The 23,783-nt window shown below is 41.5% G+C and overlaps 3 protein-coding genes across 7 annotated transcripts in view; 1 reads left to right on the top strand and 2 right to left on the bottom strand.

Annotated features, from left to right (window-relative positions):
• Positions 1 to 9,838, bottom strand: part of LOC138184439 (xin actin-binding repeat-containing protein 2) — a 75,715-nt gene extending 65,877 nt beyond the window's left edge. For 2 of the 5 annotated variants that reach the window (XM_069122378.1, XM_069122372.1), the window contains exon 1: positions 9,336 to 9,776. The gene's annotated coding sequence lies outside the window, so the exon portion shown is untranslated. Of the gene's footprint in view, positions 1 to 9,335 lie in introns of all 5 variants that reach the window. The other 3 variants (XM_069122379.1, XM_069122375.1, XM_069122374.1) reach the window with 2 other exon arrangements.
• A 1,760-nt stretch (positions 9,839 to 11,598) lies between these two features.
• Positions 11,599 to 13,411, bottom strand: Arr1 (arrestin 1). The gene has a single exon (XM_069121688.1). It carries the CDS (start codon positions 13,329 to 13,331, stop codon positions 12,195 to 12,197), a length of 1,137 nt encoding a protein of 378 aa, XP_068977789.1. The 5' UTR covers positions 13,332 to 13,411; the 3' UTR covers positions 11,599 to 12,194.
• Positions 13,412 to 14,135: 724 nt separating this feature from the next.
• On the top strand, positions 14,136 to 18,872 carry LOC138184020 (erythroid differentiation-related factor 1). The gene is made up of 8 exons (XM_069121647.1): positions 14,136 to 14,292; positions 14,531 to 15,983; positions 16,081 to 16,878; positions 16,954 to 17,130; positions 17,206 to 17,582; positions 17,644 to 17,962; positions 18,039 to 18,330; positions 18,412 to 18,872. Exons 1-8 carry the CDS (start codon positions 14,260 to 14,262, stop codon positions 18,551 to 18,553), a joined length of 3,591 nt encoding a protein of 1,196 aa, XP_068977748.1. The 5' UTR covers positions 14,136 to 14,259; the 3' UTR covers positions 18,554 to 18,872.
• The last annotated feature ends 4,911 nt before the right edge of the window (positions 18,873 to 23,783 follow it).

Below are 23,783 nucleotides of genomic sequence, written 5' to 3' on the forward strand. Positions count from 1 at the left end.
GTGCTTTGCTTCCTCGATTCCACGAACGCGCTGATTAATTCTAATCTTAATCAACACGCCATCATTTCTCTCTTTACTTAACACTCCGCTTTTGTCTCAACACGTACCGATGTTATTAGCGGAAGAAAAGTGTTGCAAGAATCTTGATAAAGTTGTATTTCGAACAGTTCCGCCGAAAAATTCGACCAATTAGTATCGTTAATTATCTCTTAGTTGTATCTGTCAAACTCTTAGCTTGATCCTAGATCAATATATGAAATCGTAAGCTAATACGATCGATCGTGAAACGAGATCTTCGTTCGATCGTTTCTAATCCTTGCTCAGCTGTCGATGTAGGCCAGTAGGCTCTTCTCGAGGATTTTCTTAAAAATCCAGCTTCTCTGTAGTACGCGAGGCTTTTTATCAGCGACGATCAGAGCCGTGTTTAATCGGATGCAAGCATGTCACGAGCAGTGTACGGCTTTGACGTGATAATTTGCATAAATCTTTGATATCCATCCATGGGATCGACCGGGGATCTGGAGGAAGAATACCGTGTCAACCAGTCACTTTCTCCGCTTGCAGCATCCATCTCTGCGTATGGGTTCGCTATTCTTCTGTCGTTGATTCCAGCCGATCGATGATTACAATAGCGAGCGATCGTGAACGATTAAAAGGATAACGTTAACGTGTACTGAGGTACGAACGTTCGTGTCGATGCATCGATAGCTGAGACATAGATTTATCTTGTTCCTCGAACCGGGGATAATTTTAAGAAGTCGACGAGCATCTATGAATGATTTCACTTCCATGACAGCTATGCAGTAGTGTTCGTTTAACGATCGAAAACGTTACGAAAGCAGCTTCGAATTATGGCACTGTGAGACAGAAATATCGCACTGAGATAAAAGTAATTACAGTTCTGTGAGAAACTGTCTTTTACATATTATTATAACACGTGCATATCTCAAATTTGTGAAAAAAAAGATATCAGAATACAAACGCGAAGAACAAGCTGAAAAAACAACAGGAATAAATAAAAATAAATTTCGCGAGTTATCGTATAACGAATTATATAATAAAAGGACATTGCTAGCAAAAGAAAATTAGAGGAAACACTGCTCTATCGTATCTTTGAATTCGTGTTAACAGAGAATCGCGTATAACAACAGGTTATAGAGAATTCCTCGGAAAGAATTGAGAAAGATACGAACCGAGTCGACAAGAGTAACACTTGGAAAATAATTGCAGGGCGAGACGCGGTACTCTTCCAGTCGTTTCGTCGGCAGTAATTTAAATGGTCTCGCGCGTGCATGTGGGCGGTACATTAACGCTTCCGTGGCAAATTACACGAAAGAAAAAAAAAAGAAAGAAAATAAGACAAATAGAAAGAAGACGCGAGCTAAGAGGAAACAGTAAGAGCGGAGTAATTTATTAAGAATCAACATCGTGCCGTCCTTCCTTCGTGGAAAATTCCAATTTACCCCTCGAAGAATATCACCGTTGGTTTTTACCTTTCCCTTTTCTTTCGAATCGCCGATCGTTTATAAGAATAATAAAAATCCTTCTTGTCGAGTAATTGGATACAGGGATCGCGTGAATCGAGGCAGATCTTGCCGGTAACGTTGTTGCTCCACCTTCTACATATGTCTGACCTTTTCCGCGAATGTACCGTTCTGAACACAAGAAGAAAAGGCGATTCCACAACCAACTGGTAGACTTTCCTTCCTCGAGTCGCGATTACGTTCCCATCGATATATTAACTCTTAAGTAGCACCGTTTGCCTCAGCTTTCAAGCATATATAATACTTCAAGAGATAAGTCGCGATCCTGGGCCACGCCCATTCGCTATCCTCTTACTTCCTTACTTCGAATAGGATCATTAACAATAATATTTTTCACGAAATATTTCCCATCTAGTGGAATTACTCCGCGTTTGGCTCGTTTAGTAATCTAGAAAGGGCTAATTTTCATAAAGATTGTTTCCTCTTAGCAATGGTAAAACTGTCGCAGTGAATAGAACAGATTAATTCGTATTTTTTACAGACGATATTCTTTTATCAAATAAAATTACTCTACTCGAGTTTTAACAAGCTATCGGTATATAAATATTTTATCGAATAAGCTATCATTCACTGGAACGTTTACTCTTTCTCTGATACCGATAAAACCATCAGAGTATCGAAACGATCGTAATTTCTCATTGAAATTCTATAGAATTCTCGTAGAATATAAATTTTCATAGAAATTTCATAGATCTTTTAACGGTGTAGTTTTACCGGTTTAGGTGGCTTCTCTGTAAAGTACATACATAGATAAGGGTGTGTTTCTCCCTTGCATTATACAGGGCGTGGCAGCGCTCGTGGTGTAACTCAATAGAGGAGGTTATTCTATACGCGAAAATAAGTCGGATATGTAGAAAGAATTTTATTTTTTAATAAAGAATCGTTTTAAAAAATGTATTCTTTTAAAGACGAGGGCTTAAGCTTTGCAAGAACAAATCTACTAGTGTCGGAAGTAGATAATTATGTCGTATTGCTTTAAAAGTAAGAAAAATAATGTACACGCATGTAGTCATTGATTGGAAACTACCTCTGAAACCATTTTTTGCCTCAATATCTCTCAGGAGATTAAACGTCAAATTTTTGTTGTACGTTTTTGATTGATTTTCGCAAGTGGAACAACTTTCTGTCAGTCATCCATTCGTAGAAAGTGAATCAAATTCACGTGTACTTTACAAGTTTTTAAACCGAATTTTCTCGAAAACGAAGCTTCATTTTTAAAATCAAAGTTTTAGAAGTATCGTTGATGGTTCTAACATTAACATTATCAGCAAGCAATCTTTCAACAACTCGTGGTCGATACCCGATGGATCGAAGTTTTCCATGGAAACGCAATTATAGCTCTCACGATCAGAGGAAACCCCGGCTGACAGTATAAGCGTTTAGGTCACAGATGGTTTGTCGTTTCACTCGTCACATTTTCCTCCAAACATTCCATTCTTATCGACCGTCGAAATCTATGGGCCATGGTCGTTAACATAATGCGACGCATATACGTGTCAGTCTCACATTTTTTCCTCCCTGGAAGGTTCCAATGCGTGTTCATCACGGCGAGGTATCTAGCGCGGATACTACGACAACGTAAAGTGCAGATAACGCTCAATTATTTCGTGGTTGATTCCTCGAGGTCGTTTCGTAATTTCCGTAAATTATACGACCCTCGGACTTTGCTCTGGAAAATGGAAATTATTGCTGCAGTGATCGTATGTTCGTTAATCATCGTTCGGGAAAGCCAGGTTTAACGCGCAAGTTGCTACCAACGCATATATAATCGATTACTTAATTAATTAATTACGTACGTGTAGCTTAGTTACTAGACTCTCAACGATAATGTAATTACCGATGAAATTGTTCGGTTTTTGCCCTCACGTGTTTGAAAAAGTAAAAGTCTGCTTTTGTGTGTTCGTTAGAAATCCTTTTTAAATATACAATTACGTTCTACAGATCACGGAATCGAGAATAAAGGAGCGCTAAGAAGCTTGGATCGCGGAACGGCTGATCTCACGAAGGAAAGTGTATCGTGGTAGCCTTTTACTGTTACCTAGGAGCACCATGTCCCTTCTTCCCGTTCGTTCGTTCGACTCGCTATCGGCGCGTTACTTTCACGGACGTAAGCAGTCGAGCAATCCGCATCGATGCCAATAGCCCAGGCATTGTTGTTGAAGCTTTTTATCGGGCTGATTTCAGTGCTGGCTCCGCGTCGTTCTATTTTAGCGTCGATGATTCACAACCTCCGTTCGTCACGACACGCTGCATTTTTATTTCCATTTCTCGCCGCAACGTAAGACGACCTGGCTCGGGGCCGCGGTTCCGATGATTCGCGCGAAAGTGATTCAATATTCGAGAAACGTCATCGTACAGAGTTATTTCACACGCAGAGATCTTCTGTTCTTCTTCTTCTTCTTTTTCTTAGCTTCTACTTAGATTTCCTCGTTCGAACACAAGACGTAATAGCGTCGCGTTAATTGATTGGAGTTTTGCCTTTTTAACTGACCATTGCTATCGCCATCAGCTCTTTTGGAGTTAATTTTCCGGTGTGTCGCTTTCAAATTTTAAAAAATCAACGAAATTTATTTGCACCGATAACTTGCACCTTGCGAATCATAAAATTTCGTACTCAACGAAGAATAAAGGTATCCAGCATCTCGTAAAAATATAAATACACGCTCTTCTGACCAACCTGCTACCGTAATAGAATTCTTCTCGATATTCTTCTCTGGAAGAACGCCGGTTTCGTATAAATCCTCCTACACACGCCAGGAACAAGAGGCAATCTTCTGGGCTAGATTCCTGGGAAAGATCATCGCGATTGCTCGGATCGTTTCCTTGTAATCTGCAACGTTGCGTTTCTTCCACATCCTCGTGTCTGTCTGTTTACAATTAACATCGAACAGTCTAATGCAAGATAATGGTCCGATCGGATGAAAGTCTGGTTCGCAGAAACCGGAGGATGCCTTATTATACTTTCATGATTCCGCTGGGAACCGACGAGTTCGAGTTGCACGCTCGCGCGTTGTCTAGCTTCCTCGCGACATGCATAAGCGTACGTACATCCATAATTCGTCGGCGAAAATTAACGCAATTGTCGTTTATTTATCGCAATTTAAGCACGCAAGCCAGATGAATATCCGATTCGCTAGCCGGGCTCTCTAGCGAAATTAAACTAATATCAATAGCGAAATTTACGACATACGAATCCACAAATTGCCGGTACTAATAGGTTTTCTCGTATAACTGTGAGAAATTTTACTCGAAAGACGCGATTATTAGAGAATACCATGAAATATCCGAGAAAGATAACTTTCTAATTAATTAATTTGTAAGATCCCCTCGAACAACAATCCATCGGCTAATATATCTACTTATTTAAGTTAGTGTGCTGAAGAAGGCTTAAAAAATCCAACAATGTTGTTTTTCACCCTCTTTCACCCTGTTTTTATGCGAGTCGACGTCGACTACGAACAAAGGCAGCACTGTCTTTCTCTCGGTCTCTTTGACATTTCAATTCTTTCGAAGAAACGAGTCTCGTGGAAAATGAAAGTCGAAAACGAACGAGTTGTTTTGGGCTCCCTCTCGCTTTTCACCAGGCATAATCGCCCACGCAAGGCTCTCCTTCGTGAAAATTCCCCTTTGCAAGACGACGCGAGACGACTTCCGCGATTAGGATGTTTATCCGAATGACTCTCCACGCTCTTACGTTTGCTGAAAGCTAACAGAAGAGTGCTTCACAGAGACGATAGGACGATCGCCTGTTTCTACTTGCACGCATTGCAAATTACATCTTTCGTTGATCGATTACGTTGTTCCAGCTTAGTTCATCGACCGATGATGGAACTTTCGAATCATTATGATTGAAACTCTGACTAAACGTTCTTCTATGATCGAGGTAAGTCGACTTAAAGAGTAATTATCATTGTGATTGCGATTCTCGTATCTATTCGATGATGATCGATAATTACATCAACACGATATAATGACTATAGCACTCGAGAGCAAGCGTTTCAAATTCTTGCTCTTTTAATTGCAGAACCTTATTATTTCGTATTTCGATAAAGTTATCGACTAGGACAGCGTGTCCTAACATCAACCGCGTTAACAGACACTCCACCAATTTTAAGAATACGCTTTTACGTTGAAAAGTGTCAGAAGGAAAATCAGTTCTCAACTACGGAGCAATTATCCGCATCGATCGAAATTCTTGCCTTATCTTAATCGCAGAACCTCGTCATTTTATACTTGCAGCTTGCGATCGAATCTAACCGCACCTGTCCAAACCTAAGCAAACTTAATCCAACGGCGAAAGAATACACCAGTAGCCCTAAAACTGCCACACAGCCTCTTAAAGCACGTTCGAACCCATCCGATATCGACAAGAAAAATCAGTTGCCTGCTGCAATAGCTGACTCGACCGAGAGGGCCTCGACCGTGTTCGATAGGTTCGAGTGCGCTCCAGGTGATCGTCCGCGACGCGAAAGTGGCTAGATCGGCCGGGGACGTTCTCTCGACGGGTTCCCTCGATCGCTTTGGAGAACTCGGCGTTCCAGCCGCGAGCGTTCAATAATTCATATTCAATCTATCGATAGCAGCTGCCCCCGCGGTGAATCCGATAATTCAGCCTCTATCTAGTCCCTGGTGTACTTTCATCTGTCGCGAGCATCCTAGGGAAAATTTGCGACCAAACCAGCCAGAGAAAAGGAAGGGAAGAGAGAGAGGGGACGATCGTCGTTCGGGTCTTGGGTCTTGGACGAGTCACGAGCGCGTTATAACGTGGCGAAGGACACGGAGAGAGCAGGAGAAACGGAAGGATCGCGAATGCATCGGGCCAGGACTCGACCGGCTACACCCTTGTCTGCCACCTACCAGTCGAGGAGCTACGTTTTCAGCACGCGCAGTATCCAATAGGAGCCATAAATTCAACGATCCTGTTTCGGACGTGTACGAAAATATTTCACGAGCACGCGGCTACGCTATTGATCAAAATTCTGGAATCGGTACGTGTTTCACCAAGTTTACGGAGTTTGAAGAAAAACGTTGGCTTGGAATTCCGTTACCTTGGAAAAGTTGCATCTCTTCGACGAGCAAACGCAGGATAAATTAGCGTAGGAATGCAAGGAAACTCGGTCAAGAAGCGTCGAAGAGAGCCGATGTTTCTAAATTTGACGGGTTGCATGTTCCGTTCGGTTCTTCGAGGAACAAAGTTGATCGACTGTTAGAATTTACAATACCTATTAAAGTAGAAATATCGTAAAATAATTTACTTTGATACATCGTAGTGGAAGGATAAAATATTCCCTTATTCAATTTTTCCCTGATATCGATACGGAAAATTATTCGATCGGTAGACACTTTGTCAAAGCAAAGAATTTGATCGGTGTCTTTCAACAAAGTATTTCTACTTCTGGTTTAGCATACAGTAACTCTAGATAGCGATACGATATTCAATCGTTCGCGAAACACATTTGCAATGCTAACGCGTGGTAATCGTCACTCGGTAAGAACAATGAACGCAGTTGGTGAAAATTCGTCACCGCCAATCCTTCTTAATAGGATTCTCGATAAAATAAAATAGAAAGAATAGGAAGAAACACGTTGATGGTTAATCTCTTCGCTAATGGGTTCGTGAAGATGAAAGAAAGCCAATGGGCCAGGCGGAAATCGAATTTTTTCGCGATGCTTTTACACGACACGTTGCTTTCTCCGACGACTGGCTCGTTAAGTTGTAACAGAAGCCATTTGACAGCAACTGGGACAATAGTTCGAGGTGACTCCCGGCTTCGAAGCAGGAAAAGTGTCCGACTCGAGTGAAATCGATGCGGGTGCAGTCGCTAGAACCGCCATGGATCACCGTGTCGCGTTATTCTGCCTACCGAGAGGATATCGCGGGATTAGAGGCGGCGTTTCGCAACGAAAAAGCGACACGCGGAATGCGTGTTTGCATGGGCAAACGGTGTTTGCAGGCTGTAACGTTGAAATATTCATCGGCCGGCTACGTGTGACTAATACCGTATGAAAGCATGGCCGTTCGAGGTCGACGATTCGTGCTTCTCGATTTCCAGGCTCGCGTTCGAGCCAAACGATAAGCGCGGACACGTATTATACCTGAACGAGTGGTCGAGTTAAACGAAACGTATCGGATCGAGCAAATGCATCCGAGCGATATTTGTTATCGCTGTACGTGAACAAACAAGCCTTCGAGTACGTGATCGAATGGGTCTTCCCACGAAAATATCGGAAAGTGCGAAGGAAATTTCGAGTTTCGTGGTCGAGCACCAGTTTTGGAGTAGCAAAGTATCGCTTCAACGTCTACGTATGGGAGAAAAAATTGCAGTTGTTAGGTACAGTAACAGCTACACTCGTTGATCACTGAATCAGGACGATGAAAACCTTCTATTCGGCTATGGGATTAGATACTTACTTTTGCAGCAGACTGAACGTCTCAAAAACGTCAATTGTCGTAACTCAATTCTCTGCGCCGAAGAAACGCATCTGGACTAGAAGCAGCATTTATATTATTCGGTAGGATTTCACAACAAAAACACTATCAACTTTCCGAACAACCGAATAAAATTTTAACTTTACGATCCACAAATACGGAGAACGTCTATCTATTAGGAAAACATTTTCCCAAAAGGCACGATTTTCTGCGAAATCCGAAATTTTATCCGAGACTTTTGCTCCTTTCGGATCCACCGTGTCTTCTCTTTCTATTTAAACGCTCGTTCAAAGCAAACACTCTTGCTTTTACAGCACTGGTAAACAGAGACGCGTGCGAGAAGACGGAACAACCATGGTTTCTAACCGTGTAAATAAACGGTGATCTGTTTATAAATAGAGATATCTTAATCACGTCGCTTCTCGTACGGAAACTACGATATTACAAACGAGTAGACAATGGAGCTGCGACCCGAACAAGGAACATGGTGGTTTTTTGGTCGCTCGATACCGGAATTCGACGTTTCGAGGTACACCGCGATTCGTGATCGTACTCTTAAAACCTCTGGCCGCGTTTCGACGCCCCTGAACACTGTCGGGACCAGCCTCGAACCGACAGTTCCAGCAGCGTTCAAGGTTGTCAGAGTTTCGCGTGAAATTACGCTGCAGCGTGCCGGAGAAACTCGTTCCTCCGCTTGCGCGCTTTTCGTCCCGGCCACGCCACAAACGCGAAGAATCGACGAGTCCTCCTTGAACTGTGCAAACAAACGTTGTTCGACCCCCGGCAACGTTTCGTGCACCAAAACGCGCACCCTGCGTTCCTTTTCGAGCGAAATGTTCGGGGTTCAGAGAATAACGAGAGCCTCCCCACCCACTCATCCTTCCACGTACACGATGCTCTTTTCTTTTCTTTCTTCGACTTTTGGTTTGGACTTTCGACAGCCACGACATACCACATACGCATCGGTCGATTTACGAGAATTTGCGAGTACGCATTCGCTTGAATTTCGTTCGATTTTAAGGGCTGAGAGATTGCGATCGTGCGTACACGTTGGGAAGGGAAGGGCGAGCGGCCGGCGCGAGAGAACGGGAGGAGGAAATCAATGCCACCGTCTGCCGCGGGAGAAGAGAAACTCGTCGCGTATCGGTGAATTTTCGCCGGTGTCTGTTGCGCGTGACACAAGACACAGGTCAAGCAGAAAGATACACGCGACACGCGTTTTACTCGTATGGTCGATCGTACGACAGAGATTATGGACGCGCGCAAGAGAACCGATAAAGAAAAGCTGATCGAACCGGAATGAGAGGATAGGGGCAAAGAGAAGAGGGCAGAGTGAAGGCTCCGCGAGCTGTAATACTCACTCGACCGCTAGCGTAGCGTATCCGCCACTGTCTTCGGTTCTTTCTAGGGGATTCTTGCCCGGTCTTATCGGCAGAAACTCCTCCGATTCCTTCCTGCGGCAACTCCTGCTTTCCTTTCACGCTGCTTCGATCGTTGGCCGGTCTCTCTGGTACGTAGCTCCACCGATGAATTTGGTTCGTACGCGGCACAAATCGAAACACGGTGGGGATGGGGGTTGCGAATAGAAAATACGAAACACCGGTCTGCGAAGAAGGGATGCGAACAGGCGGACCAATATACTCCTCGTACGACACTCTGCGCGACACTGCCTCGATAGACGAGACTCCTGTTAGGTAGGCAGGGGGTGATGGAGGGGACACATTGAATGTACGTACCGAATAAGGGAGGCAACCACCGCTCCGTTCTCGCGGGTGTCTCGAGCCTGACTGACGCACCAGCCAAGCCTGCCGACCGACCGAATCCCCTACTATTCTCTCCTTCTCTTTCTCGATGCACCACCACTCGTCCCTTCTTTCTTTATCGCTCTCTTTACTCCTCGTTTCTCGCGACGTCCCACCAAAGCCTCGCTTCGTTCCTCCTTCGATCACTCGGTGCTTCTCGTCGCGTTGCCTAGCCTCTCTATATCTCCCTCTCTTCTCTTTCTTTGCTCCGTTTCCACGTTTCTCCTTCTTGCCTGCCTTCGTCTTCTCTGTTCTCGCTGCGCGACACTCTGCCGTTCGTTTTCGTTCTTCTTCGATTTTCACTCTCTCCCCTTTTCGCCGTCCCTCCATTTTTCTAGCCTCTCTTTCTAATTTTATCTGCTCGCCGTCTCTCTCGATCTTCGATGCCCTCCCTCTCCGTGTAACCTCCGTCTCGAGTAGCTTTATCTCTTTTATGCGAAAGGTTCGGGTTAGGTTCGCGTTTCTCAGTCGATAGCTTGCTCTCTGCTCCTCCAACGCCCACCACGCACCTATACACAGGGTGGCATCGCCGAGACGGCGCTCTGCCCTTCGCCAGGACCTTCCACCGCGAGAATCGTAGGATCGCGAGAGTCGTGCCTTTCGATTTGTCGCGGCCAGCTATACCTGCAACCTTCCACCCAAAATACACTCCCTTCGTCCTCCTTCCAACTTTTTTTCTTCCTCACCTTTGTTCTCCGTAGTATGCTCTGTCTTTCTCTATGTAACCATCTCGACGCGACCGAAATTGCGGATAATTCTTCGGGTGTGCCGATCGATCGTGGTCGCGTTTCCAGACGCAGAACACGCCAACCGTATTATTTTTCCAGGCCAAACCTTCCTCTTCGTTGCGTCATCTAACATACTCGACCTTGTCTTCCGCTATATTTTCGCGATAACCAACGATTGCATAACGGCATACCGATTCTATCGATTCGTATTCCCTTCGCGTTATTCTCTCTGCATCCAGTCTACCGACGCGACGTCAATTTTTCGAAACGATCACAGAAGAAACAACGAAGTACTTGTTGAATGGAATACGCGTTCTTACGCCGATGAAGTCATAAGCTCCAACGAATGCATAGGCTCGTGAAAGCTGCTCGTACGCATCTTTTACGAATATGTTACGCGCGTTATACGAGACACAGCGATAAGTTTCGTTATCGTTGTTACGAGACGCGTCTAAAAGTAAAAGTTTTCTACGACGAACGATCAAATTATTTCCCGAGACTCTGCACGTCGGTGGTTGCTACGAATAACAACGAATAACGTTATCTATCGTTAACATGGCTGATTGATCGTGGCTGCGAGATATTAACGAGAGGCTACTCGATAATGATAAAGATACGACGCATTGTTGCCTGATATCGCGATTCGGCACCGACCCTCTTGGCGGAGAAAGGAAACGCGGAAAAGCAGGCGCGAAAAACTGTCTACGTCTCGCGGCGTGACTCTTTATTACTCTCGTAAGAAGCTGACTGACCAGGATAAACTTTGAAATTCACCGGGCTTTCTCTATTTTATCTCTGTTACTCCGCTACGATGATACTTGACAGGATTACGGTAATGCCGTTGCTAGTTACTTCTTGCAAGGTGGTATTTAACTGCGTGTATTTTATTTACCGAAGATCGTAAGTTAAATCTGCGAGTTTGCTACTTATACGACTAATTATTGATTCGTTTTGCTCCAGCTGCTACACGTTTCTATATGTTGGCTTTTACTTTTACGGATCCGGCTTGTTATTCCCTTTTCTACAGTTATCGAATGACATTAAAAGTATAAAATGTAGCGTCGAAGGAAATTGGGAAAGAGACGAAACGCTGGTTTTGTCGCATATATTCTTTATTTCATAGAATTGGATAATTATAGGACGCTATTGTACAAACGATGGCTACGGGTGAGATCTGCATGCAATTTTGCTAGAAACGAGTTTCTCGTTGGACGATTCGCTTTCGTTTAGCTTGCAGTGGTGATCGATAGCATCGGATTCCTAGAATCATTAACCTACTTCAAGTATGTCGGACCGTTCGTTTTAACACTTGCCAAGATATCATCGTTAATCAGACTATCATCCTCCGATCGTTCTTTCACCCTCAAAAAAAAAAAAAAAAAAAAAAAAAGAAAGCCTCGTCGTGCCTCGAATATACTTCGTCCCTGATCTCTATTTCAATTATATATGATAACTTATTGCTTCCAACGACGGTAATTAGTACCCTCTGGAAACCTCTCGAGCGTCTAAATACGACATCGGACTATAGAAACAATTGAATTCTGATATTTGATAAAACAATACAAAGAACAAAACATGTTAGTATCTCAGGATTAAGTGGTTCCACCGTGCAAGTTGAGATTCTCTGGTTGAACGTTAGCCAGCGAGTGTCTGATGCACCCATTGCTCCTCGGTCACGTGTATCGTTTTTCTAACTGCTGATCGGCTTCACCTTCTCCTCCGTAGTGTCCTCCACCTCCAAGTTGTCCGCATTTACCACCTTGATCCGGTCCACGGGCTTCGGTCGCATCAGAATGAACGGCAGCTCCGCGGAGAGCTCTCCGCTCAGTGCACCTAAATACAGCTTCACCTTGACAGCGTAAGAAACTACAATGCCAAAGGAATCACGGACATCGGGTGAAACGAGCAAAGTGCTTGATGCGAGTTCGCTTTCTTCCTTCTTCAACCCTCCATCCAAAGCGATGCCTCTACGATGCTTGTTGTTCTCCAATTCTGGTTTCAGATATAGAACTTTGGTTAAATTGGAGCCAGGGCTAATGGGACAGCCGTCCTGCGTCTCTACCGCGTCAATCACCGTTCTGAACTGGCCATTTTGGAAAATCACCACGTCGATACCCTGCTGTACCAGCGCTTTGATCTTCTTCACCACCTTGTTGCTGTTGTTCCTCACACATACGTTCACGGCTATTCTCTCTCCGTGATGGTACAGCTGTTTGTCCAGGGTCACCTCGAGTTCTAGATCGCCAGGGCTGAGTAAGAAATCCTTTCGTACCACGGTGCAAGGCTGTCGACCTTGTTTCGTCGGTGCGTACTGAATCTTCCTGATGCCCATAGTTATCGTGCTTCTCTTATGAGTAATATCGGTCTCCGTGTCCCCAGAGTAGATCTTGACATAGTATGTCACTCCACAAGGTTCACCTGTTTCATCTTCTCCTGATTGCAGAATTACGCTAGACGGAGCCGTCTGGGGAAACTTGAAGGTAAACGGAATTGCGTTTGGTCCTAGTTTTCGAAGCAGTCGTTCCTGTAGCCTGGTCAGGCTATCCTCCGTTTTCTTGGTCGCTGGGAACACCTGTTCCGAGACCAGATACAGATCCTTTTGGAAGTTCAAGCCCATCACCTCGTCCTCTTCCCGACCGTAGCGAAAGCTGCACACCAGCTGTGCCCATATTTTCCTACCGGTGTCCACGTAGTTTTGGTCCAGAAGAATTACGCCGTCTACTGGCTCGATTCCGGATAGATAGTCGATGTAGTCTCGTTTGCCCAGGTACAATGAAATTTTGCCGTTTGGCGAGCATTTCTTGAACACCTTGAAGTTCACCACCATGTCTGCGTGAGCGCAACGAAGTATCCTCCGATCTTATCACCACCGTTGTCGACTGATTTGAGAGGGTAGTGGTCGCCGGTCTTATATAGGAACGCGGTACCAGTGACGTCAAGATTTTTCAGGGCTTCCGAATCCGCTCAGCGTCGCAGATAAACCGTGCCTTTCTGCACGCGTCGATCCTAACCGTTTCGCGATATTTTTTCCCAGTTCTATGCCAGAGGGGATAGGGGTGCGTTGTTTCTTCGACGTAGGAACACGCCATGCTTCTGACACGCTGATTTTCGCGGGCTTCGTTTTGTCGTTACGTATAATCTGCCTATTGTGTCTTGCTGCTTAAAACCCTTCTTTACGTACGAGAATCGGAAATAAATGTTGTGGTATAAACCACTTATGAGAAAAGACGATGGATGGATGGACATGTTTTGCGAATTATTAGATTCTTTTATCGCTTCATATTTCTCATATTTCTTGTATTTGTGCTACTCACTTTTTCTTGCTTTTAATTTTCAAATCCTTCTTTATTTTCGCAAAAGAGATGGGAAAATTTATTTCATAATTTGAATATCCTATTCTATGCTTTTATCGTGCGGAAAAATTTAATAATTGTAGTTGTATAATTATATCAGTTGATTTACTATTTATTAATACATAATTTTCATTTTTAATGCTAATACGTTACCATCGGAGCACAGAAAATATTAATCATTTCTTGATCCACCTTTTTTCAGCCGGTAATGCAGAATAAAATTGATAAAGTAGAAAGCTGTTTCTAAATCGTCGTGACGTCCCTGCATATACCGCATACTTAGTGGTTGTACGTTAGGCGAGTGATCGAGGTTTCGATCTGATACACTCTGGTTCCTTCTAGAAATTTTAGAACAGAGCGACAAGTTTTGAGAGACGCGAGTGACACTATTCGAAATTAAAAATGTCAGAAAGTACGAATACCAAGCTTGATACGGTAAGTGATATCTCGTTCCATCAGTAACGTTAACTACTTTATTTTGGCATAGTTATTTTATTACGAGTTTTCTTTTATCCTATACTAAAGGGACTTCGTAACGATACTATTCGCAAACAACACATAGAATACGTTAGCAATGTTGTCTATCGTAGAATCAAGTTGCCGATAAATTCATTAAGTACAAATGTGATATTGGAATTTTAATGTAACGTATTCGTCAAACTTTTAATTGTAGGTCAAGCCTATGCCTGTGGCCATACCATCTGATTCATCTAAGAAACCAGTCAAGTCAACTGCCGTTGTAAAATACTCGGTCGTCCAAACACCAGCAACTTATGCTCAATTACAATGCAACACAGACTTAAATTTACCACCGAGCAACTGGCTCAGCAGTTCTGCAGAAAGTTACGGCCTGCAGAGTGTATGGTCTCAGACCTCTGGATTTTCCAGTTTTCGTATGGCACACATGTTCCCCGATTGCGTAGGAGAAGTTGATGTTGTGTCGGACGCAGAGAATATAAAGAAACTGCTGAAATTGCCTTACAACCACGGAGTTATATCGATGGTGGTACATAGAATAGAGAACACTTTGTTGCTAGATGACTTTGATATTCACAAGTACTTACTTAGACAAGCCGAAAACGACTGGGAATGGTTAAAGAAATTTTTTTACGAGCATATTTTCCAGAATCTGGGAGATAAAGAAAAGCGTCTGTTTCATAAGACAAACAGTAGAAATACTTTGCAACAGAGGAACTTAGTATCCAAATTTTTGTATCGCTCGATAGTAGTAGCAGACAGCAAAGAGCAACATACTAAGCCACAGTTACCTGTGAAAACATTGAAGCCATGCTTGCCAGAACCTTCTCAGGAAGAAAAAGTCCCAGACCCGAATTATAATCATAATTTTGCGAGAAATATCGTCTGGACCTTCGAGAACATACAGATGCTAATTGGTACTGATATGCCGATATTTGGAGGGCAAACTCACCCATGTATAAGCCTCAGATTAAGAGATATGACTAAACCTATTAATGTATTAACTGGTATAGATTATTGGCTGGACAATTTGATGTGTAATGTACCAGAAGTGGTAATGTGTTATCATTTGGATGGTATTGTACAAAAGTATGAATTAATTAAAACAGAAGATCTTCCTAATTTAGATCATTCTAAGTTTAGTCCCAAAGTTATCCGAGATGTAGCGCAGAATATTTTAAGTTTTTTAAAGAACAATTCAACCAAGGCTGGGCATACGTATTGGTTGTTCAAAGGCAAAGACGACGATGTTGTAAAGTTGTATGACTTAACTTCTTTGTGTAATGATGTATCGGATGAAAAGGGTCAGAATCCATTTACTGTACCTGTTGCTATGTTACTATATAGAGTGGCCCGTAACATGAAATACTCTTCTGATTATCGTAGGCAGCAGGGTACTATTAGAATGCTATTAAGAAATTGCATACAACTATTGACTAAAGAAAAGTACCCACAGATTGTAACATCTGCACATTTTATGCTATCTGATTTGTATATACCATCTGATACCGATCCTGCTAGTCCAGCATTGTCAGATCAGAGTGATGAAGAGGATACGCAAAGTGAATTCAGTATAAACAACGAGAACGAGAAGGATTTAACGGACGAAATCGAAGAAACTGCAATTAAGTCTTTAACATTAGCTAATAGTAAGTCAAGAATATATTTTAAGTACTTCGATATCTTTAATATATAAATAAGTCAACTAAATAATATATATATATATATATATACATATTCTTTTAGTTAAAGAGCACTCAGAATGCGAAGAACCTAAATATAAACCACCACCAATTTCGGGCACCATCGAAGAAAGATGTTTAGCCGCCTTAGATCACGTTTATCACGGACTCGAATGTCTACAGTATTTTCCGATCGAAGATAATTCTGAAGATGAACGGAAGAAAGAGGAGGAAGAAGAAAAGAAGAAAAGAGTATACGAAGAGAATCATTTAAATATGGCTAAACCTTTCCAGGCAATTCCTATGCCTTATATTTCCTTGAAAGAAGATAAGAAAGAAGTTGACGTCGAAGTGAGTTCAGTAAACAATAGTCCTATGCATAAAAAGAAATCCAAGCAAAAGAAGGTGAAGAAACTTGAAAAAATTATTTCAAAAATGGACTCTCACGAGAACGGACCAAAAGCACTGTTATGTAAGCTTAAAAATGAAACCTTACCTACATGGCAGGCACCTCAAAAAAGTGATAATATAAGTTGGAACGTTCATTTAAAGACATTATTATACGAAAAGGCTTCGTTGATTTTTGCCGTGCTCGCTGAAAATGAATATGCCAATAGAAATTACGGAGCATCGTTAAGATATATGTTAGCAGTCCTACGTTGCCAGAAGATGTTGGAAATATTTTGTGATATACGGAACGATAAATCAATAAGCTATTTATTGGGACGTGCTGGAGACTGTTGTTTTATGGCTGTACAAGACTGGTGTAATGTCGAGAAACACAGGAGAGATTACGAGATGAAGAAAGAAATTGAAGAAAGCATTGTCGAGGAGATATATAGAATGGAAGATGTAGATATGAGTATGTTCATAGCTAAAAAATATACAAAAGACTATCTTGTTATAAGTTCTCTATTTAAAATACTTTGATTTATAGATATTGAACTATTGCCACAACGTTTAGAAAGTTTAGAATCTACCTTAGTAGCATCTTATAAGTGTTACGAGAAAGCATTGTCATTAGAACTGATGGATATGGATAGAAACAATCTCTTAAGGCGATTAGGAAACATTCATAACGAGTTAGGTGTACTTTACATGAATCAAGCTGGAAGTAAGTATTTTTTGCATGTTATTGTATTTGTAGAAGGTACTTGCTTGGATGTTAAACCATGATACACCTTTACAGCGCGGTACCAACAAGAGAATTTAGCGGACGAAACATCAACCTCTTCGGAAGAGGTAACAACGCTACTTAAACGGTCGCTAACTCATTTGGAAGCAGGCGTGAAAGCGTTCGAAACTGTCCATGACGAAGCAAATTTAGCACTTTTACATTCAAATACCGGAAGACTTATGCGACTTTGCGCACATATGCACGTTAAACAGAACACTCAAGAACGTCACTTTTATAATAAAGCGCTTGCAAGTTATCAGAAAGCCTTGCAAGTTTTAGGTTCGAAGAAGTCAAACCCTGTAATTTGGGATACTATTACGTGGGATCTGTCCACTACTTTGTTCACTATGGCTACATTATTACAGGATTATCCTACAACTGGATGCAAAGTATGTTCATTTATATCGTTAATAAAAATATTTTGTTACATACATTTGATCGCAATTTTAGACTGAAGAAGAATTAGAGCGGGAGGTCGTCGATATCCTACAGAAAGCTCTGAAGCATTGCGATATTGAAACTGCCGGGCCAAGACAACCAGTATATCAATTTCGTGCTGCAATAATTCAACATCGACTGGCATCGTTATATCATCGTGTGTACAGGGAATATGAACCGGATGCGGACAATATTAAAAGAAAAACAAGCTTGCAACTTTGTAAGCTGTATTACGATAAAGCTGCGAAGCTTTTATTAGCTTTGGAGCAAACTACGGAGTTTCTGACGGTGCAGATGGAAAGAGTTGCTTTAGCTGAACATCAAGCGCGTTGTACGCATTTATCTTCAATTTAATTTAATAGATAGTTTTTTAATTTCTGTTCTCATTAATTAACATCATATTTCAGGTGCCACAACCTTTAACAATAAATTGAAAGCATATCAGAATGGTCTTCAGTTAATTCTACAATGTAGACCCATTATCGATATATTATGCGATAGAAACAATTCTCAGAAGCAGAATGCTATTAGCAATAAGATAGGGAAAGAAAGTATCGAGGAAGGAAGACCGACTGATGAACAGAAATTGATAGAGGATGAAGACAGTCTAGTGGTATTGTTGGAACAGCGATTACAATTTATCTTGCGATCTTTGACGAAATTATTCGTTACTAAGAATAGTAACAGTAGCAAAAAAGAGTACGTTTGCTTAGATACATATTGCTTTGATATATTTTTCGTATTGACATAAAATATACCTTATTTATCTATACGTTTCAGGTCAGAAACACTTACCAATTTGTACAAACAGTGTTACAGTAAAACATTACGGCCGGTCACGATGTCTGGTTTCAAGTTAATACAGCATATTGTACAACTTTTACGGGAGTTGGAAAAGATGTTACCACCTATAGAAACTTGAATGGTTAATTGTATATATTGTTTGTGTGCCAGTTTAAAAATAATTTATAAAGTTTCAACCAACGAACTTCCCCGAGATCGATGGAATTTGGTCGACATTGAATTATCGATTCTCCTGGCCCTCTAAAAGGTCCTTCGTAATTTGGTCATTGACGCTGGTCGTTATTTCATTTGCGAGATAAAGCCTTAATGAGGGTAACGTTCTTTAACTCATGTATGAGATACAGACTTTTTTTTATTCTAGTGTGTACATAGTGAGATGGAAGCTTTTATTTATATATGATTTATAAGCGAGAAATAAAAAGCTTATACAAATCATATTTTCGACTGATTTTCAGTGAACCTCCGTACACACTATATATAATGATTACAAAAAATAGTGGCACCTTTTTTTCTCAATAAAGAGTATTTTTGTGAGATTGCACATTTGATTTTTATAATTTGTCACGTCGATTTTAAGAATTTTCATTAACTGAAAATGCTACTAAATGATACGAAGTTTAATATACTCGAACTTAATTATTTAGTACGTAAACGTAACCTATAATGACGCGTTAATACTTTTTATAGCCATTATAAAATGTATTCTCATTCCCAATTTGAATTTGAGACACACTTCTAGTTCAATAAATCGCTCACAGATGGCGCATAACTTCGTTTTAGCACGTCCATAGATCGAACGACGTGACGTTTCAAACAATCACATGCTTGTCTATTAATTTTGAGGAAGCCGCAGAAACATTTGACCCTGTTGTTTCTTCGAGAATCGAACGGTGTTCAACTGTTGGCGTATAACAATTCCAGCTGTCACTTGCACCTCACGTTCGACCGGATTTGTACCCTCTTAAGGAGATGGGGTAAGATGTGTCAAAGACAAAACAAAGAAGCGTAAAGTAAGGTTGTCTCGATTCCTTCCTCTTTATCTTTTTTCCTGTCCAATTCCCCAGTGTTGCATCGTCCCCTCCGGATATCCGTGGTCTGACCTTTTCATTTTATCCTCCAGACCTTCCGCTACGGCGCCGGATGTTTCTCGACAACTGCTTCCTCTTACAACGTCCCAAGGATGTCATTTGACGTTTTACATCTACCCTGCTTCATTTGCTGTCCACCATTTTGGACCAGAAATTTCGATGAGTCTAAAGTTAATAAACATTAATATATAATATTTTGGTTAGTAGGAGATTATCTCGAAACTGAGATAAAAGTTCTTCAATTTTATGCTCGCAACTTTTAGGCTCACATATATAGGGTGACCGTTAAGTTAAATTTTAAACACCAACATATTTATAAGAAATACGTAAAAATGAAATTTGATCAAAGGTAGGCAAAATAATACTATATTATTTAACAAATAACTACCAAATAACCAATTTACCAAATAACTTTTACAGATATAATATACTTAAAGTTGAAACTAATGTCTGTTACGAAGACAATTTGCCTTTGTTAAATCGTAGCCAAAATCTGTATCGCGAGTATAATACGATAATATGAGGTAAGAGGTTAACTTTTATGCGCGTTGACTTCCATATTCTACACTGTGATTATCAAATACATGCAAGAGTACGATTTGAAAGGATCACCCTATACACCTGAGGTTGGCAACGTATCACTAAATAACCAGCTTCTACCGGGGAGGAAGTTCGGGCACGCCTTTAATAAACAATCTGAAAAGTAGCCCGGGGCGGCATTGAAAAATTTCAAAATCAAGGGTCGGCTCGCTTCCCCACGGTTGTATCCGCATTTTTCCCTGGACGTATCCAATATCCACGCTCGTATTTCCAGCCGAGTTGCAAGACGGTCGGGTCTGACTCCGCTGCGAAAGCATTTTCCTTTTTTCAACAACTGTCGCCGAACCGCGTTTCCGCGGAGATGTCGCGTTTCTCGGGATTAAATTCACACCGTGTGTTTGCAACTTGGTCCGTTATTTGCTCTGCTCCATCGAGTAGTTCGCCATGGATTCTTTCGATGGTGTAAATATTAATTCCTGAAAAAATTCGCCAAAGGATAATCGAACGTTCTATATACCATCGTTCTTCTCTTCTATATCTGCCTATGATCTTCCTTCGGTCGAGGACTTTCCGACTACCCGGAAGTCGATAGTCCACTTCTAAAACCACTTGCAGAAGTTCTTGATCGATGAGTATGAAGTTTCCATCTGAAGAAGTAGCTAAGTGTACTATTGGTTGTTTTTGCGTTTTTAACTTTGAACGCAGACTATTCGTGACCAAGTGAAGATGAAGCAATCTGATCAGGGGAGAAGACAGGATAAAAGAAGAAAGAAGTAGAATCTTCCTCTCTCGTTTTCAACGAAGAACAAGTTACTAAATAAATAACTAAGTAGAAATAGTTAAAAATTCCATATGATTATTTCTACATCTTGAACTTCAAATTGGTCACGCTTTACTATCAATGGAGCGAAGATGCAGCAACGTGGTGAAAGAAAACTACAGAACATAGCAGCAAAGGACTACGATTTTTCTCTCTCAATGGAGAATGCGTCATTAAATAAACAAAAAGGGCTTGAATGCGCGAACAGTGATGGTAGAAAGTCGGATTTAATAAACCGTGAGCGTAGACACGTTACAAAGCCAAGAAAGGCCAAACTTGAAAAAACGAGGGAAAGCAAAGAAAAAAAGAAAGAAGACAGTTCTTTCCGGATTTAACCACGGCGATACGCAGTCTCTTGCAAACTACGCAATAAACGAAATTGCCAAGTAGAGTAGCCGCTTTGAAAGGTCGCCGTGGGAGAGAGGTCTGGGTATTATTTTCTCTGGTCGCTGGCTCTCGTATAGCCTGGTCTCTGCCATAGACGGCGTCTTTTGCGCCAGTTTGAACACTCACTTGCAGAGTGCGCACTTACACATGTGAAACGCTCACACATGCAGGGTGTTAAAAGAAGAAGGTAATATTTGCTTGTAGGTGTTCGGACGCTCGATTTATAGCGACGGTATGTAAATTTGATCAAAGTGTACAAATTAACGACTAGTTAATCGTTAGAAGCAACGTTAGTCTTTTATGGAATCCTCAGATTATACGTTTAAATTATCCATCAAAAAACAGTACTAATACATTTTAGCGCGATATTAGTCAGCACCAACTTGTTCGTACAAACGAGGTTCTACAAATTAGGTTCTAATTTCGTTCATTCGTCTGAGACTGAGATACGAGTAAAATAAAGAGGAAAGTTTGTCAGCTGATTTATTGATCTACGCAGCTATCAACGTATGTATTCCTAAAACTAAATTATTTATAGCTCTTTATAGTCTTGATGTCTAAAATCACATGCTATATATATATGAGATATGATATACGTAATTTATATATATACACATTGCTCATTTATTTTTGACCAACCTGTATAGGAGAGGGATGGAGGGAAGAAGAAAGTGACATAGGAGAAAGAGAGAAAAAGCTTTCTTTTCTCACCCTCTTCAGTCCCCATCGTCGCAGTTTCCACGACTTTGAAACAATTGAATTCCGAGACGTCTTGAGAAGGGGTGGCTCGAGGAGGCCGCCATTACGCGAATTACATAATGAATCCGTCAGACGTGAAAGAAAAGGAAAAAATACCGGTTGACAGTCTAGGCTCGTCCGAAGTCGGCTGCCTTTTCTTTGCGGCGACCGATGGAATTTCGGCTCGAACAAAGAGAGAATTCCGCGAGGATGCTTCTCCCTCCTCTCTCCTTCCGTTCGTGCCCCGACTCCTTCTCGCTTTCACGTGTCTTCGAGCCGTTCGAATTCAAGCCGCGTTCCTATCTCCTTCGAGCCTCTTATCTGGTTATATCAATTATGGTCGGTGCCTTTCTGTCCCAACCGCGTTTGCATTCTTTTCGTCCCCTCGCTCGAACGCGTTCCTCCACTTGGGCAGAACGACGTCGCAACGATTCGAACTCGTCATTGATAGTTCCCTTGAACTGGACTCTTAGCTCGAGACGACAATCAGTACATATCAACTGTCGTCTTCCTTTTTAATTATGTAATTACTACACCCTGAAAGTGGACTTGGAGAAAAGTACATTTTATAAAGAACACATTTTAAAAGATGGGAGAAAGTCACTGGTGCGATTAAAGATAAACGTAAATGTAGTAAGTTTGAGAATTAAGGACTTATACTTAAGGAAATACGGCACTTCAGCCGTAGAAGGAACGATCGAACGATATTGCAAATGAGAAAAACTGAGAAAATGAGAAGAAAAAACGAAAAGGGGATAATAACAAAGTACAAGTAACACTTAAGTATATTACGTTACTTCCAAACGCAAACGATCTTATAATCCCTATAATATTCTATAGGATTCCAAGCAGAATATGCCAGGAATGGAGCCAGGAAATATTTATTCGCCAAGTTTTAATTATATATCCTGTGTAGATTGGAGTTCGGGTCCGGAGTCGTTGTGGAAGGTTACAAAGCGAACGCGTACTGTGTTTCGGTGCACATCGCGAGTGTCATAAATAATCACGTGCATATTCCTGTTCCCGAATGCCCAGCGTGTTCATGGGACCGATAATAAATTACCGGGTATGCAAACACCGGCGTGAATTATATTTGCTCGCCGGAGTTATTCCGTGACTGTCGATAATCAGCTCTTGGTGACCGAACAGCTGCCAGAACTCATCCCGTCGAGTCACGGGAACAACCACGATTTCTGTAAACAGGATTCCTTACCTCCGTTATCCTGGTCGATCGATTTCACCGTTCGTTGTTCGCTTGGATGACAGAAATAGGATCGGCCGTTGTTAATTTAAATCAAAAACTGTACAAGAAGCAATTTAAAACACGCTTCGTTACGTTTTAATAGTTCTCCTGTTAGAAGAAACTCGTGAAAGGAGAATGTAAATTTTATTCTAGAATTTCAACGTTTTCAATTGTTTCATTATCGATGAGCGTTTTTTTTATCGGCGTTCCAATATGGTTTTTATGGAAATGACGGAAGAAGAAAAAGAAGAAAAGAAGAAGTAGAAAGATTTGTGGCGTGGACGCGCTCTCCTTCAATCGGTTGTGTGTATGTATTAAATGGTTAATTTATTAGTTTTCAGAATACCAAAATTCTTTCAAATAGTTTTCTTACTATACAATTTCGATCGTTTTCAATTGTTTCATTATCGATGATCGCTTTTTATCGGCGTTCCAATATGGTTTTTATGGAAATGACGGACGAAGAAGAAGAAGAAGAAGAAGAAGTAGAGAGATTTGTGGCGTGGACGCGCTCTCCTTCAATCGGTTGCGT

The sequence above is a fragment of the Bombus flavifrons genome, chromosome 10 (genome assembly GCF_040668555.2).
Source record: "Bombus flavifrons isolate JBK064 chromosome 10, iyBomFlav1_principal, whole genome shotgun sequence".
Lineage (NCBI taxonomy): Eukaryota > Metazoa > Arthropoda > Insecta > Hymenoptera > Apidae > Bombus > Bombus flavifrons.

Bases quoted from the DNA above. Each gene is read 5' to 3' on its own strand.
- Arr1 (XM_069121688.1), bottom strand. From the start codon at position 13,331: ATGGTGGTGAACTTCAAGGTGTTCAAGAAATGCTCGCCAAACGGCAAA.
- LOC138184020 (XM_069121647.1), top strand. From the start codon at position 14,260: ATGTCAGAAAGTACGAATACCAAGCTTGATACG. The intron at 17,131-17,205 runs GTAAGTATTTTT...ACACCTTTACAG, and splicing joins TTACATGAATCAAGCTGGAA to CGCGGTACCAACAAGAGAAT. The intron at 18,331-18,411 runs GTACGTTTGCTT...TATACGTTTCAG, and splicing joins AGTAACAGTAGCAAAAAAGA to GTCAGAAACACTTACCAATT.